The following is an 18664-nucleotide window of genomic DNA, read 5'->3' as shown; positions in this document are numbered from 1 at the left end:
GGAGTCAGAGATCACCACAAAGTAAACAGGCACAAATCAAACACTACCATAGAAGAGTAGGAGTTTCAGCGCAATGTAGCCTATTCAGCATAGGATTCAAATTACTGCACATTATGAGGAAGGGGATGACCCTGCAAGACAGTTGCATATAACAAACTCATAAAAAGATGAAATGAAAACTGTTTTTCTTGTTGTTGTTTTTTTTGTTTTTTGTTTTTTGTTTTTGTTTTTTTTATTATTATTATCATCATTATTTTTTGATCCAGTAAAAACGATTACCATTGAATGCATGACCATGCCACAAATAACACTTAGGTTCACAGTCTTTACCTAACATTACAGGGGTGTGACTTTGCAGCCGGGACCCCAATGCACTTACACCGAGAAAGAGCTCACAATATGGTCAAATAAGTGCACGAAACTAGCTCTTAGAAACACTGACAGAACATGACTTGCCAGGCATTAAAAGAATGAGAAGACATTTCCATCGTCCAATATAATAATGACTTGTTAGCAAGACAACAAGTAACTGTCATCAAGATAATAAAAGCTCTTTAAATATTTGTTTTCGTCGTGATATCCCCCTTTGGAAAGAAAAAGCCCACCGAAAGAAAGTGATCTGTCACCAAACATTACCGTGTTGCCTGGTTTTTGCTTCTCCTCCATCTTTTTTTTTGGATTTTTAGAAGAACGCCCTCCCTCCCTCCACCCACCCTATCCTGTTATGGAATGTGTTTTTCAATCTAATACGAATTCACCTGAAGTTTAAGTGCTAACGTACAGTACATACATTTACAGAATGGCTATGTACAAAAAGCTAAAAATCAAAAACGTCAAATAAAAACCGTGTCGGCTTAACTGTGTCTATATCTGTTTGTGTAGGAAAATAAAAAAGAGGGGGTGAAAACACTGTAGGCTTGTGCATGTGTTGCTTGCTTCCAGTAAAGGGAGAGTTGCATTGTTGCTGAAGGGGGGGTTGTTGACACTGTAGTAAGATTTAAATGCTTCATGTCCACTTTGAAGTGGTCAGAAAGTTCCTCTCCCTCTCAGAGAAGTTATAACGCCATCTACTGGCACGATGCTTGAAAACTGGACTGGCACAGCAAGCAAATAATAACCATTTTGTAATTTTTGTAATCATCTTGATAAGCTATGCAATGACATCTGTAGAAAAATAATAAATAAACACTTTATGGTACATCTGTTATATCTTAATTTTGTTTTTTGTCTTTTCTGTCTCAGTTTTTGAGTTTTCTTTTACCAAAATAATGCAGAATGAGCAAGCCATCTGCTGGTATCGGGCTTCATACCTTCTGATGATTAAAAAAAGAAGGATATAAAGAAAGAGAAAGTTTTTTTTTTTTACCAATTTTTTTTTTCATGTTTTAAGTCCTTAATAATGAGACCTTAAGAGACAGACACACATGAAAATGTGCTTTTTTTCACCCCAATAACCGACCCTCTACATAAGAATGATTCATGTATTAATACTAAAATGTGTTTTAAAATTTTAAGTCATTATTTTTGAAAAATGTGTTTTAAAAGTATATTATATTATGAAATACAATAAAGTGAAATAAACTACAACACTACTGCTAGCTAGCACTAATAATAATAATAATAATAATAATAATAATAATAATAATAATAATAATAATGTTTGTGCGAGAGGTAATGGGTTGGCCATGGGGTTGGTCATACGACACACCACCTGGACTGCACTAGTGCCAAAACTCCCTTCAACAGGAAGTGAAAGCACTGAGGGTCCTCTCGCCCTCATTGCTGCTTCCTGTCTTATGTGTAGGCATTGAGCCGTTCCTTGGAGCGTGTAGAGTGGATGTCATGCAGCTCCTGCTCCTCCTTGGACTTGCAGTCCTCGTATTTCTGCATTTTACATGCATCCTTCACATAGGCCCAGTTGGCAGACAGCACCATCAGGTAGTGGATCTAAAGCAACACCATACAATATTAAATAATGGCAATAGAGAGAGTCAACTAAAAGTATGCATTTATATTATTCTGATACAATTGTTCTTAGATAACACACATACACTTAGAAATCTTATACAATTATTATTTTTTAAATATATATTTATCATTCAAATATCATTTTGGAATAGTATTATTTGACATGGTCATTTACATGAAATTTACATGGTCAGATTAAATTTAGAGAAGAATTTACTGTTGTTTTTACGTTTTAATGCATGTTATTTATTTTGAATATATATATATATATATATATATATATATATATATATAATATATATATATATATATGGATATATATTGAATTTAGAGAAGAATTTACTATTGTTTTTACGTTTTAATGCATGTTCTTTATTTTGAATATATATATATTTAGAAAAAACAATAATTTTGACACATACAATGTATTGTTGGCTATTGCTACAAATATACCCGTATTACTTATGACTGATTTTGTGGTCCAGGGTCACACACACACACACACACACACGGACTATTTTAATATACACTTAACATGCAATTTTCAGAAATCATTCTATTATGCTGATTTGCTGCTCAAGAAGTTGTTCTCATCCTATTAATGTTGAAAGTTTTTTCAGCTCAATATTTTTGTATATTAAAAAATACTACTGTTTTTATTACCTTTTATTCTAGATTTATGATCAAATAAATGCAGCCTTGAGCATAAGAGACTTAAAAAAAACTTAATTCAAACTTCTGACTAGTAATGTTTGTGAGTATATATACAGTACAATTTATGTTAATTAATTTAGAATAAGAAAGAAAGATCTGTAAGTTGACAGCAGACTGTGATGACGCATGTTTGTCACTCTAAAATTAGCAGTGACACCAGCAGGAGGCAGCATTGTAAAGCAGCCAGACTCCTCTCATACGTGCTGGCAGCCCGCCTTGCTTAGAAGGAAATTCTACAGTCTACTTCAAATATGCACCAAAATGCCTTGATGAAGGCCCTAGTTTCTATTATGCAACCTAGCAAAGGTTTTACATTTGTGAACATAAACGATGTATAAAGGGTTATCTCACACTACATGAAATCAACTTGTGTGGAAGAATAAGCAGCTGTAGTCTTGATTTTATCTAAATTATATACATATAAAAAATAGGTTATGCGTGAATTATTGTACTGCATCAGAGCACACCATATATTGTTTACTTCAGTGCATCATTATGCAAATCAGACTGACATTATGCATGCTCATTTGAATAGGGCCACACCCTGATTTTCTCATTCTGACAAAAGAAAAGCTTGGTTATTATTACCCCTCCCAGAGAGTGTGAGGACGCATTGTGTTTAACAATCAGTTAAATTTGCTCTTTCCACAGCAGTGGACAGAAAAGCTCTTTCTATAATTTGCTACATCATCCCAGACTAACAACCACATTCTCTTTTTCAGAAAATGGTTCCTCGCAAATTACTGAGTGCTGCTTGCTACAAGCTCTAGGGCCTTTCTTCTCCCAGTTTCCATGACAACAAAACGACATGCTCAGCGTCTCTCCATGTATGTGTGTGTGTGTGTGTGTGTGTGTGTGTGTGTGTGTGTGTGTGTGAGAGAGAGTGAGAGAGAGAGAGAGAGAGAGAGAGAGAGAGAGAGAGAGAGAGAGGAAAATGAAAACAGCCACAAAGATACAAGGAGGATGTTAAATAACAACAAAGAAAAGCCAATAAGAGAGAGCTGACAACGCCCCCAATGCTCAAATAGTTTTTTTTTTTCCCAGAATGCCCTAGGAATACAGTGACAGTGATTCATGACTTTATCCCGTTCCAGTTTAGACTCACATAAAGGAGCTGAAGCAGGTGATGTCATTAATTCTGTCAGCATTATCATCACCCAAACAACACATTGTTGATGGTTTAAAAGAGGGAAATTCAAATGTGTTCGTATGACAATTTGTATACTATTTTTTTTTACTAGCTTAGGACAGCTTATAATATAATATAATATAATATAATATAATATAATATAATATAATATAATATAATATAATATAATATAATATAATATAATATAGCAAGTTTAATATTATGTTAAACTAAGAGTTGTTTTTTATAGTATTTACAAATTTTGTTATGATGCACACTTCACCATTAATGTATTCATGATTGCGATATAGAGTGATTTAGATTTGACTTTATTTTACAGTACGTTTTACCTTGAGGTAGTACAAATTAACAACATTTAGCTAAATATCTTTTTTTTTTCTTTTGTTTAATGCATTTTTTAGACAGCACTGAACCCATATGTGAAACCTCTTCTCTAAGATGCATTGTCTGAACTAAGTAAAATTGTATTTTGTTAGTTCAAACTCACCATGGCAATGACTGCTGCTCCAGCCCCAGCCAACGCACACACAAACAGGTGGAAAGTCATATCCAGCTTAGGAAAAAATATTGAGAGAGAAATGAGCCTTGGATTGGTTTTCACTGTGGAAATAATCTATACAATCATTTGAAATTGTTGGACTTTAGTGTACCTGTCTACTTCACACAGATGTTTACTCACCTCATTTGATTCACACATTTTGTAGAATTTTTCTGATCCTACACATACCGTCTTCTCCTCACCAATGGGCACAACACCTAAAATAAATGTTTTTAGGGTATATGAGGTTATAGAAATGAATATTACACTTTTTAATATGTTGGGGAGTAACTAGTTACATGAAACAGCATAACGTAATTTAATTACAAAATAAATGTAACTGTAATCCATAACAGTTAATAAGAAAAAGCGTGCAGTTAAATTACAGTTGCTCATGAAAATGTTAACGATTACAGAGTGGGCTACATCTGAATATTTTAGTTATATTGCTGGAAATTTAAAAATCAAAAATCAGAGTGATCTTAAAGTAAAAAGAGGTGTGAAAGTCTTATTTTGTGGTGGCTGTGCTTTAAAATTAAATTATTATAATCTTAATTCAAGTAATTAGGGATGTCTGACAGTAATCAGTGTTGAGTCCTACTGTAAGGTTAACCATGCCTGGTTTAAATATTTAAAAATGATAAACAGTTGGAAACATTTGTTAGTTAAATTTAAAAATAAATAAATAAATAAATCAAATGTAATCAGTTACATTACTTTAATAAAGTAAGTGAAATAGTTAGACTACTTATTACATTTTGAATAGGGTGACGTGTAATCTATAACCTATAACATTTCCAAAGTAACCTTTCCAACACTGTGGATAACTACCAGCAAGAAAAAACAAAATTACAGCAACAAAAACAAATTATCATTGAAACGTATTTCTTTGCACAGTTAACCACACCTAAACATCTGGGACTAAAACCCACAGATTGTAAAACATACCAAACTGGCGCGGGTCAAGACATAAACTTGCTCCCTCCAGAACGGTCGTGTTTTGGCAAATGGTCCAGATGTTGAAATACATGAAGACTGGCAAAGAGGTGAATGCTGTCACACCCAGCCAAGCCAACATGAAGATGTACGTCAGCATGATGAACTAAAGAGAAAGACAGTTTAAGATTAATATCCAAATGTCAAATCAAGCACTAAATTAGAAATTCATTGAGAATAAAACTATATAGAATTAAATAAATAAAAGGCAAAATTATAAGCATTATAAATTCATTACAATAATTGCAACCACAATGTATTTCATTTTTCATTTTGCACAAATGAGAGGAGAATAACTTGCAGAGTTCAATATGTACTGTAATCTTTTATAGCCTATAAAACGGATGCCATATTTATGTGCGGCAGTTACTCTTAGTGGCTTTGCCGTTGCCCTTTTCTAAATTACAATGCATGAAGCTTCCCCGGTGATTTCTCACCCATGCACTGACGCAGCGTCCACAGGTGGTGATCTTGAAGTCTCCATACAGGTCCTTGATGGCCCCACTTGTAAAGAAGCCTTCGACCATCAGAAGAATGCCATACACGAAGAATGCAGAAGCAATGCCATAGATCACATACTTGATAATGTCAATGCTGTGGGAACGGAGGAAATCAAGCCAGTAATTATATGAGTCTGTATATTTATATATATATATATTATATATATATATATATATATATATATATATATATATATATATATACACATTCTTTAATTATTTAAATACACTGCAAAAACAATCTTCTGAAGTTTTCCAGTAAAATATTTAAAAATCCTTAAAAAAGAAAAAAAAAGTATATATATATATATATATATATATATATATATATATATATATATATATATATATATATATATATATATATATACACACACACACATGTGGTCAGAATTGTTGGCACCCTTGGTAAATATGATCGAAGAAGGCTGTGGAAGTAAATCTGCATTGTTAATCCTTCTTGATATATTATTTAAGAAAAATCACAAAAATCTAACCTTTCATTGGAGAATAAGAATTTAAAATGGGGGGGGGGGTATCATTATGAAATGAATGTTTTTCTCTTATACACATTGGACACAATTAACAGTACCCTTTAATTCAATACTTTTTGAAAACTCCATTTGCCAAAATAGTATAGGAGTTTTCTCCTATAATGCCTGATGAGGTTAGAGAACACCTGACAAGAGATCAGAGACCTTCCTTCATCCAGAATCACTCCAGATCCTTTAGATACCCAGCTCCATGACGGTTCTTCTTCTCTTCAGTTCACCACACTCATTTTCTATAGGGTTCAGGTCAGAGGGCTGGAATGACCATAGCAGAAGCTTGGTTTTGTGCCCATTGACCCATTTTTTGTGTTGTTTTTTTAAGGTTTGTTTTTGGATTATTGTCTGTTTGGAAGATCCAAACATGGCCCATTATAAGATTTCTAACAGAGTCAGCCACTTTTTTTATCTGTTAGTATTTGATAGAATCAATGATGCCATGTATCTAAACAAGATGTTCAGGACCTCCAGCAGAAATATAGGCCCACATAATCAAAAATACAGCAGTATATTTCATTGTAGACACGGGGTATTTTCATCTCTGTGTTCACCGATCCCATCTTGAGTGTTTGCTGCTAAAAAACTAATTTTGTAGTTACATCTGACCATAGAAGCCAGTCCCTTAATTTTTGCCCTGATGGAGGAAATGGGAATTTTCACTGTTCTAGCTCTTTTCTTAAAGCCACTTCACTAATTTGTGAAGCTCAATAATCTTTTGCTGCAGAAATGTATTCTTTGGTTTTTCTCATTGTGATGGATGATTAAGGGAATTTGGCCTTTGTTTTCCCTCCTATTTATATTTCTGTAAAACAGAAGGGCATGGCTGGATAATTTCATGTTCTCAATCACCCTGGTGTGCTCAAAATTATTAACATGAATGGGAATATATTTCAGATATATTTTACTCATAAGAATTTCCAGGGGTGCCAGTAATTGTATCCAACATGTATTTGAAAAAAAAAAAACAAAAAAAAAAAACCTTTATTTCATAATGATAACCCCCCCCCCCCCCCCCCCCATTTTAAATTATCCAATGAAAGGTTAGATTTCTGTGATTTAAAAAAAATAAATAAAAGATCAAAAGGATTAATAATGGAGATTTATTTTCACAGCCTTCTGTGATCATATTTACCAAAGGTACCAACAATTCTGTGGTTACAACGAGCCACTAGGTAATTAAAAACGAAACACGAATAAAACGAATAACAGTTGAATCAGGTAAAAACGGGACTACTATGCTACTATTTTTATATTTCTATTGTACTGATGGAGTGAAAAAGCTCAAAATGATGTGTTTATATTAGCATTTAACCCATTCACATGCTCATTTTACTCCTACTTTATGAATTGTAGGACTAACTCTTAAAAAGGGTCATTGTTATAAAACCATAATAATTAGATTGTATTAATTTACATGCATACATAACAACCTGATGTATATAGTAACTACTGGGGGGGGGGCACTTCTATTTATTGTAAAAAGTGTCTGTTTTCTCATTCTCCCATATGCTTAAAACATGAGAACACTGCCAGTTACTTGCAATTTTATTTATTTTTTGTTTATTTTATTATTTATTTTTGTGCAATTTTTCGTCGCTAATAAATCTGTCTTGTTTTAAAAATATTTAGATATTTTTGCTGCATGCAAATTATAAAAAAACACTATATACAAAATGTATATATTGTACAGTATATAACATGTATATAATTGGTACTGTATTTAATATTTATATATATATGAAAATCTACAGTGAGAAATGGGAGTTTCAATATGCAGCAGACACTTACATTGTAAACACATCCAGACCATCTCCAGGTCCCCTGATAACCTCAAAGTAGTTCTGGAGGATGGTGACCGTTCCAGAAAGAGCTTCATGTCCACATCCACAGAAGAGCGCCACTCCAGCATACAGCAGGATGGTGGCAATCAGGGATGGATAAGGGATTCCTCCTAGACATTTCAGACAACACTCCATACATCCTGAGAGGGGGAAGAAAAAAGAGCTCATGTTATTCATCTGAAAGCTTTGGCTGGGGAAAACAAGATGCTTTTTAATCAAGATGTGTCTGTGTTTGATCTATTGATCATATTTGGTTTTGTGGTTTAGGTATTTTTTTGCATTCATTAAGTTTAATTTCCACAGTTTTCTGTCATTTAACAGAGCAGTATTCTTGCACAGAAAGCAAAGCTAGTGTAAGTAGTCTTCTGTGCTCTTCTTAGCATCTAGCTGCCTGACAAGACTAACAAGTACCCAGACGCTTGGAAGTAAATCCTCAGTCCATTCAGTCTGAGGGTCCAGTGAGGTCCAGTTGATTCTCCCTCTCTCTCGCTCTCTCTTTTGTGTGTGTGTGTGTGTGTGTGTTTGTTACTCTCCAATGATGTGCAAAATTGTCCCTGTGGTAGACTATTTTAAATTCTCCCCTTGGCATCATATATCAGAGTGAATCATAACAGTATGATTCATGAATAACAAAATGGATTGTAGGATGCGAGGATGGACTTTGACACTTAGTCATTCCAATTAAGGTTTTCCAAATGATTGCTTTCATGTTTCATTCCAAAAGTTACTTTATGTTTAGATTTCACATCTCTGCAAAAGATGAGACAAGTGGATTATGTTTGAAAACAAACTTGCAGTTAAGTTTATTGCATTTCATTATGTCTTTTTAAGTGCATGATCCATTTTAATAGCAACTTTGTACTCACTTATCTGTTAAAAATGTTTTATGATTAAAAAAAAAACTGAAGGCTGTAGTTTCCTTAAAGGAGACCTATTATGCCCCTTTTAACAATATGTAATATAAGTCTCAGGTGTCCCCAGAATGTGTCTGTGAAGTTTCAGCTCAAAACACCCCACAGATTATTTATTATAAAATTTTGAAAATGCTTATTTTAGCTGCTGCTCCTCGCCCCGTTTTCCAGAATAGGGCTGTGCCTTTACAGCTCGTACCTCAGATACTCAGATACCAAAAAAAATCTGTTTGGTTTTGATTATCATGTCTATCGCGCTGAAATCATGAGTTTTAAACCATATTAGTTTAAACTTCCAAAGCATGTGCGGCTGTCACACGGCATGTGAGTAAACTACGTTCTCTTTCATGTCGTATTGCACTTAAACTGTCAAATACACAAGTTTATACACACAAGCCAAAGGCAGAAGAGATTTCATGCTTTTCTCGAACTTTGGCCAAGGCGTTAGAACTGGTACATCGTTGTCACTTATGAAAACACAAGTGACAACGCGATGTGGGTGGAAATGTTAGGTTAAGTTTTAGGTTCCGTTTTAGGGGTCATAATGTTATAATAAGATCCCCTTTCTACCTCACGGGGGGAGTGAAATCTGAGCAACTAATTTTTTTCACAAGCTTGCAGGAAAAGGTTTACCAAAAAATAAGTGGGCTGTTCTTTTTCATGTTTTTTTTGGGGGGGGGGGGGGTTGGTAGATGCATAGGGACCCGATTATAGCACTTGGAAAAAGACAGATTTTCATGATATGTCATCTTTGAATTGACTGTAAAAATACAGTGAAAATATTTCAACATTATGAGATAAATAAAAATAAAAATGTTAGCCTTATTTTATAAATAGTCATATTAAACAATAATATAACATATATTTGATATATCTGATTCTGAATATAGAATTACATTATTTAATAATTAACATTTTTAACCAAAAAGTAATATTAAATCTATGTGTGTATATGTATATATATATGATTAATTTATTTTTTAATTGTTTCTATTTTATACTCATAAAAAATGCACTATAATTACTATATTTTACAGTAAATTTGCATGCATTTTTACATGCATGTCTTTTTTTTTTTTTTTTTTTACATAACAGCATTTCTACAGTTAATTAATTGTTTTGTTTTTCACAGTAGCATTCTACATAATCGTTCCAAACTGCATTTTCTGTAGTGTGGGAATTTTGGCATTTGTACTTCCACAGGAAGAATAATCTTTGATTTCAGCTCACATATGTTCCTACTCAGTGTTTGTTTGCCAGTTTTTATAAAACGAGTGCAAGAACTTGCATGATTTACACTGCGAAGAGTTACGAGCATGGTTTGATGGGGCTATTGCTCCCATTTCAGGCCTTTGAATGTGAATTATTGAATACTGTCAAACACTGCTATGGTAATGATGCTGTAATGAACCTCAGACCTGGCTTTACAGTGGCTTTGGCAAGGGATCAACCCGTTGCCATAGCAATGGCTTTGGATTGCAAGGAGTGAGAATATAGACAGGATCTGATTCTTTGTAGTACTTGATAGATCTATAGGTTTGCAATGTTCAGCATACATATATACTATTATATTGTGATGCCTTGTCCTGCTGGAGAAACAAGACGGAAGTCACTTTTGGGTTTGAGTCTCGGGCCCGCAATACCACGACTGAGGTGCAAGGCATCGAACCCCCAACAGCTACCCGGGCGCCGCAGCATAAATGGCTGCCCACTGCTCCGGGTGTGTGTTCACTGCTGTGTGTGTGCGCACTTTGGATGAGTTAAATGTAAAGCACGAATTCTGAGTATGGGTCACCATACTTGGCTGTATGTCACGTCACTTTCATATTATATATATATATATTATATATATATATATATATATTATATATATATATATATATATATATATATATTATATCTAGATATAAAATTTTGCATTTTGCATTTTAGTTGTCTAAGAAAAAAATTGCATTTTAAACATTTAATGTCATATTAAATATAAAAAAAATTCTTTCATTTCAAGTATTACTTAGATGTGTTTTCTTATAATTAATAATAGTATTTGTATTTACACAATACTGCTAGCCCCTTTGATCCTGTTATGAGATTCTCTGCACCGTGGTAACCACTGCTTGACTCCTGGTTGCCTGAGAGTAATCACATGTTCTGAATCCACAACAAATTGCATTACTTTATAATGTAGCCTTAAATTCATCACTCAAGGGTGTTAGACCATGAAATGGCATTAGAAATGAATGCAACTCGCACACTTTGTTAATACAGAGCACTGAATCTTATTTACAATACAAATTCTCACAGGATAGCCTTGCTGGCAAGATTCACAACAGATCACATGCAGACAAAATATTGCAATCTCATGCTCTTATATAGTGCAGCCAAAGCCAGAAATGGTTTACCATACCAATGCAACTCTCTGTTATGAAAGAAACCAAATTTCAATTCAAGATACTAAACTAAACCATTCAAATCAGTCCAAACATTCTTGAACATTAATGGCTAATGTTCTCCTGCCAATACTGGCTCAAAAGACACAGCACATTTTTTGAGAAAACATGAACTCCTTTTGTTTTTTATAACAATACTAGCTAAGACTTTGCAAGTATTTTCCAATAAATATTATTCTGAATAAGAGTATGCACCCAAATTAATATATTACATTCATATTTTTTTTATTAGCATCCTTTATTATTGGATAAAATCTTCAGTTTCACTGATATGCTTAATTTAACCATTACATACACAGTTTAAGATTAAAAGTTTGAGGAGCCAGTCTGACATTTCATAAATTAATCTATTAAATAATTAAACTAAACAAAATTATTGAAATTAATGCATTTGGCAAAGTTGTTATTGGTTACAAAAACTTGATATAAAACTTATAAAAATCATTAACCAAAATTTTATTTTATTACACACACACAATTTTTAAACGTTATTTATAGATAGATAGATAGATAGATAGATAGATAGATAGATAGATAGATAGATAGATAGATAGATAGATAGATAGACAGACAGATAAGTGTGTGTGTGTGTGTGTGTGTGTGTGTGTGTGTGTATTAAAACTTAAATTAAACGTTTAAAAAAAATTTCACATAACACAAAGATTCAAACTTGCACTAAAATTAAAATGAAATAAAAATAAAAATAAAACACAATTTTGATTATTAATAATATATTAACTAACTATAATAATAATAATAATAATAATAATAATAATAATATATTAACTATAACAATATATAAAATTACTAAAATAACACTGGCTTTGGATATTGTTTTCAGATGTTAAACTACACAAAAGACAGGCCTAACCCTAACAACATAAACAAAAGCACTATCCCAGAGGGTCCTCTAATAATAAAGCAATCGCTGCTCCCACCCTGTTGCTCCCACACCTCCCCCATGTCCCTCAATCACCCCACCCAGCCCCAACACCCATCTGTCAGTCTGACAGCCCCAGTGCCACTCCCGCCTCACCCCACCCCCAAACTCCAATTAATCCCTGGGACTGTGGGGTCACTGCGAACCAGTGGTCACCCTGATATCCAGAAACCTTCTCACAGACCTCTCAAAGATCGTGCAACAAAAGGCTGTAGTCGCTAACGCTAATCCGCACCACAGAAGGGAGAGAGAAAGGGAGAGTAAAGGGATAAGAGATTGCAACAGTGGGAATCAGAGAGACAGGCAGATGGAGAGGAAAACAGATGCAAGTGTTGGTTAACATAGTGAAATTATTTTTATGAAAATACTTTTACGCTCTTCATTCATAACCAGCTCAATCGGGCCCTCTTCGGCCTTTGTTTTAATAGGATTTGTATAATTCATCAATTTAAAGTGATTTGCATTTCATTATCCCAAATGCCGTTTTTTCTATCCAGATAAAAAGAATTCAAATTCAACTGAACTCAGTCACATCAAGTGGCTACATGAGGGGCGCTGTGTCTCGATCGCCGGCCCCTCCCTGAAAGCATGCGGGTTTACATCACCGCACGTCTACGCCGCGAATCTGCGCATGTTTAATCAACCAGCAGGGTTGCCATGGGGATGGAGGTGCGGGCCCTAAGAATGGGCCGGGCCTGTGCATGCACCATGACCCACTTACAGTGCCGTGTCAACACATTCAGAGGCAAACGGCCTGAATGGGAGACACATTTACAAGTATTACAGCGGGGAAACACAGTCCAGCACCCAACGCAGCAGCAACGGCCAAGACCACACGACTTCATCCAACCCTGCTGCTGCTGCCGTGGCCGCTAGAAGATTCTCACAATTTCCTCCATACCTCCTCTCAGCAGAAAGGAACCCATTTAGTCTCCATGCACTCTTAAAATTAAAAGTTCTTTATGGTGCCATGAAGCACCTTGAACATCCATGCACCCTTTCAAATGCAGATGAAGGTTTTTTAGATTTTTAAAATGTGACCCTGGACCACAAAACCAGTGATACGGTTAATTTGTATTGAAAGTGGAATAAATAAGCTTTCAACTATTTGAAAATCTGGAATCTGAAAAATCTAAATATTGAGAAAATCGCATTTAAAGTTGTCCAAATTAAGTCCTTAGCCATGCATATTACTAATCAAAAATTAAATTTTTATATATTTATAGTAGGAAATTTACAAAATATGTTCATGATCTTTACTTAATATCCTAATGATTTTTGGCAACAAAGAAAAATCTATAATTTTGATCCATACAATGTATTGTTGGCTATTTCTACAAATGTGCTACTTAAGACTGGTTTTGTGGTCCAGGGTCACAAATGTTCTTCAAAATGGTGCACTGAAAGGTTCTTTGGTTAACTAAAAATGGTTCTTCTAGGGTATCACTGCAAAAACACCCTTTTGAGCGTTTATTTTTAAGAGGGTAGTATGTTGTTCTTTGTATCTGGATTATAAATACACCAATTGTGAAGAAAATGTTGTACTTTTCTACACTGTAAATATGCTTCATGTTCCATTCTCTGTTCTCATGGTCATTTGGCCTGTTGAAAACAATAGGGAGAACAATAGTGCACAGAATTCACTTTCTTTAAATAGCCATGATTCAGTTTTGAGGTCAATATAGTGAAATTTCAGTGGGCCTGAGAGGTTTGACTGAAGTGTGGGAACAATAGGAGTCCAGATTAGAGGGTTGCCTCTAGATCTCACAAGGTTGTGCATATGAAAAACAGGAAGGAAATGGGATTGCCAGATAACTTGCATCCCACTGAGGTATAGAATTCAATCATGCTTTGATTTCCATTTCAACATCGCAGTTTAAAACAATGTGTTGCTTTACAGATCCACCACACCTCAGAGAAAGAATCAAGACTGAACGGAATATACAAACAAATTATATTAATCCTAGCGTAATGCATCAGCCAATCACATTTGATATTAATAATGAAACGGGTTTGTTACATGCTGGGCTGCTAAAAATAGTACAAGAGGCATAACAACATGCAATGGTGTGCATAAAAATCCCTTATAAGTGAGTGTGTTTACATGCACTATACAACAAAGTATAGGTATACTATCAAAAATCAACTCAATACATCTCACTATGCAATAAATCTTTAACAATGTAATAATGCCTGGTTTCTGTCAGTTTCTGATGTCAGAACATAGACATTTGCAGAAGACACTGGCGCATTGAACTGTCAGGCAAAACACATGTGAGGTAATGGGCAACAATCTGTGCTAAATCGTGTATCAATATTTAGATTGTTACACACATATAAATTCCCTCACACAATATCATTCTATAACAGCACACAATGCTGCAAACTGACTTTATGAGTGTCTCTTATCAGAATCTTATCAGCAGAAGATATTACACAGTCAATAGGGACTGATAAGAGCCCGTCTAACAGACTGAACTCTGTCAACAGTGGCGATGACAGAAATTTGCAGGAAAAAAAGCCATAAATAAAAGATGAGGACTGGGATGGTATCTGTGTGTGTTAACGGCCTAATGTCCTCTAATCCAATAATCATGAGAGGTAATGAAATGTCCATTCTCCCATGAGGCCGCTTAGTTCCCCACTCCATCTATTGTGCAGCGGTAGGGTCAGCACACCGGTCAATGCACGTCTGAGAATACTACAGCTGATTATGAGATTGATGGTTTTCTTTTCTGGAGTTAAGAAATATGTGTTGCAGTTATTGTAGAATTAGTAAGTATTATGTGTTAGGTCAAATGGCACTGAATTAGGGAATTTGGCATTATATCTTTTGTTTTGTTTTGAATAAATTGTAAAGTATTCCTGTAGCTCAAACAGAATTGCATAATGCAATGCCAAGGTAATGGATTTGAAAAAAATAAAAAATAAAAAATTATTAAAAAAAAAGTGAACCTTAAATGCAGAGTTGCTTTGAACAAAAAGGTTTGCCAAATGCATAAATGTAGATGAAAAATGTTGTTTTTTCTTAACAACAACGACAACAACAATAATAACATTAAAATATTTATGAATTTATAAACTAATAAATGTTCATCAGTCAAAGTTTTTATTAAGTCTCGCTTTTTGGGATTCCCAAATTCCAACAGATCAATTTGGAAATCTCACTCACATATGTACATATGAAAATATTCAAGAAAAAACAAGTCAAATGAGACATACATCTTATACTAGACTTGCATTTTTTATCAAGAAGTTCATCAAGTGTACTTTACGGACAATAAGCATTTCCTATATAAACAAAACAAACAAAACATCTAGCTTTATGCAAAACAACTTAAAAAAAATAGATATATATATATATAAAAATTTAATTAATGTTTACAGATTTTATGCATTTGTGAATTTCTGATCAAATTGTTAGATGCATCCAATCATGGGATCTATTGGTTCAACAAATCAAATAAACAATAAATACAATAATAAAACACCAAAGCACCCCAGCAGGTTGAGCATAAATCAGTGATTCTTTCCTATTTATTGTGTTAAATATCACACAAGCCCACTGACAGTCTAAGCACAGCAGACCTGACATGGCTGCTATCATCACACTGCTTTAGAAGGGAGGAGGGGAAAATCACTGAAATATAGAGAGCTATCATAGATGGAGTGAGAGGAGGAGGAAGAGAGAGCTCCGAAGGCTGGTATTTCGATTATTTTTATTCTCTTTCTTTCAGCTCCTCGCCATGCAGTCTTTTGCAAATATTTCTCTATAGACCACCAAAGAAAAAAAACATAGTGATTTCCATCCTGAGTTCGAAACCTCAGCCCCTGCAAATGGTGGTATTATAAATAGCAAGCTTCTTCTCACACAAAGCAAACAAATGCTCCTGCACACAAATGAAAGACCAAGCCAAAAAATGAAAGAGGGGGAAACAATGGCTGAATTAGGACGATTATTTAAATCTCCACTGCATGCAGAAGATGGTTCTCGCGTCTGTCTCAGCCAAACTCAGACAGACTGACAGAAATGCGCGGCAAACAAAGACAGACCCATCAGATTGTTCACACACACACACGCTCACACGGGATTCATCCCCTGCACACACCCCTCTACAATCATTGACCTATCAAAAATCAAAAAAAAAAAATTTTTAAGAATGTAAGCATCATATCTGTCATGCCGTGTTATTTTCATATATTTCAAAAACTAAAAAAAATCATGCATAATTGCATCACAGTGTTTGCATGAAATACATCAAAGGTGAATTCATAAAAAATTTGAATTGAAATTATGTCAGAATACACTTCTTCCTGCATGGAAAAAAATAATAACCTATATTCTGATAGTGTTCATAACCTCGTTTTATAATCCACAAGATCAGAGACAATGAAATGCAGTAAGGGATTAGGCACAAAGGTAAACAACACACTCGGAAAGATGGATTGGAAAACAATTGAGAAAAAAGCATTTCATTACCCTTCTGGGTCTGTCCCTCATCCATGTCCTCCTCCATGTTGCCTTGTCCTCTGATTTCGGGGGTCTCTACAGCGGTGACCAGTGTTGCGCCTGTGGGTTTAAAGTCCGCTGCTTAAACGCCTTTCCTTGCCTGCTTACCACAATAGAGGCTGAGGCTGGCTCTCAATGCACAAGTCTCTCTCTCTCTCCCTCTCTCTCTCACTCCCTCCTCCCTTTCCCGCTCCTGCTACTACCCTGTTTCTCACAGAGGAGAGCTGCTGTCAACACTTATTTTTTTCAGTTGACTTCTCTTGTGTGAGGAGGTTGAGTGTGGCATCTCAGCGCAGGCTTGTGCAAACCAGTGAGTGTTAAGACATTCAGATCTCTATATATTTCTATATATGTGTTTATACAAGGTAACACAAGCTCAAGTGCAGGATACAAAAACAACAAATCCACAACCACCCAAAACATGGAGCAGCACACTTGGTGAACCGAGAGAGGTGGGTTTTTAGGGGAGTCAAGCACCAAGCCAGTAAAAGCCTCCTCTTCACACCCCTCCTCTAAAAGGATGGTTAATGCTGTTTACAGATCTGCTGCATTAACAAGAAATAATTTCTTTGTGTGTTATCTGATAATTACCCTATATAAATGGTACAGTAAATATAAAGTTGGTGCACTTCCATAACATTCTTAACTTTATTTAGGAAGATAGGTCATATTTATACAAACATTATCAGCCTGGACATCCAATCAAAGTACTGTATTCATGAGTTATATGTTACCTGATTATAAGGTTTAAAGTAAGATGTGAAAATGTCTAGCTGTCTAGTTTCAGTTCCTTACTCGAAATAGCATCAGCAGAATGTGTATGTGTAGAAGAGGAAGTATATGAAGCATATCTGAGATATAAAAGAACAGGGAGTGAAAGTTGAAATAATATTAACAAAGGCCAGAGCTTCACTCTGAAGATGGAGACAAAACCCTTGCAATATTAGCAAGCTTATTAACGATATGAAAGTCATTTATCTAACCATGCATACATAAATGTACTGTAGCTTTTTTGAATGTCTCATGTGTACAAACTCAAATTTCTCATAATTTTGGCCAAGTGTCATAGGAAGGCAAGTAGTTTTGCGATTAGTGGAGCTATCACTTGTCACAGTACATTCAACACTCATTCTAGGGTCATCAGCGACACATAGACTTCATATGAATTCTATGCACTTTTTGACATTTACAAAGCAAAGTAAAGTTTCATTGCATAATGTGACAGGTATCTCTACTACAGAATTGTTGCCAAAGTTTTCAGAAACACACATACTATACTTGTAAAAATAAATCTAAGGGGCTGAAATATAATGATGACATCCTGAGTAGGTTTTTCAGCTTTGCTGCTTCTGTGTACAACATGGATGAAATATGAATGCATGTGATGTATATAACATCATATGGTGCACTCATGTGATTCTTTATGTGTGTGTGTGTGTGTGTGTGTGTGTGTGTGATATGGGAGTGACAAAAACATAAAAGGCAGTTTGTTTTAAGTGAGCTTTACTCACTTAATCAGATTGTTTTGTTACAACCTGCAATTTAGTACAGAAGTGCTAAAATTTCCAATGATAATGATTATTGGGTTCAGTTTTGCTCTG

General features: G+C 34.7%; 1 protein-coding gene across 1 annotated transcript; it reads right to left on the bottom strand.

Annotated features, from left to right (window-relative positions):
• Nucleotides 1-1575: 1575 nt before the first annotated feature.
• On the bottom strand, nt 1576-17411 carry gpm6aa (glycoprotein M6Aa). Its single transcript, XM_042738294.1, has 7 exons — nt 17034-17411; nt 8203-8395; nt 5804-5960; nt 5319-5472; nt 4512-4588; nt 4320-4385; nt 1576-1947 (listed from the first exon to the last, which is right to left on the bottom strand). The coding sequence occupies exons 1-7, from the start codon at nt 17068-17070 to the stop codon at nt 1795-1797; spliced, it is 837 nt and encodes a 278-aa protein (XP_042594228.1). The 5' UTR covers nt 17071-17411; the 3' UTR covers nt 1576-1794.
• Nucleotides 17412-18664: the final 1253 nt, after the last annotated feature.

This window comes from Cyprinus carpio, chromosome B14, assembly GCF_018340385.1.
Source record: "Cyprinus carpio isolate SPL01 chromosome B14, ASM1834038v1, whole genome shotgun sequence".
Lineage (NCBI taxonomy): Eukaryota > Metazoa > Chordata > Actinopteri > Cypriniformes > Cyprinidae > Cyprinus > Cyprinus carpio.
Note: the sequence above shows the minus strand (reverse complement) of the source record. Positions and strands in the feature narration are given on the sequence as shown.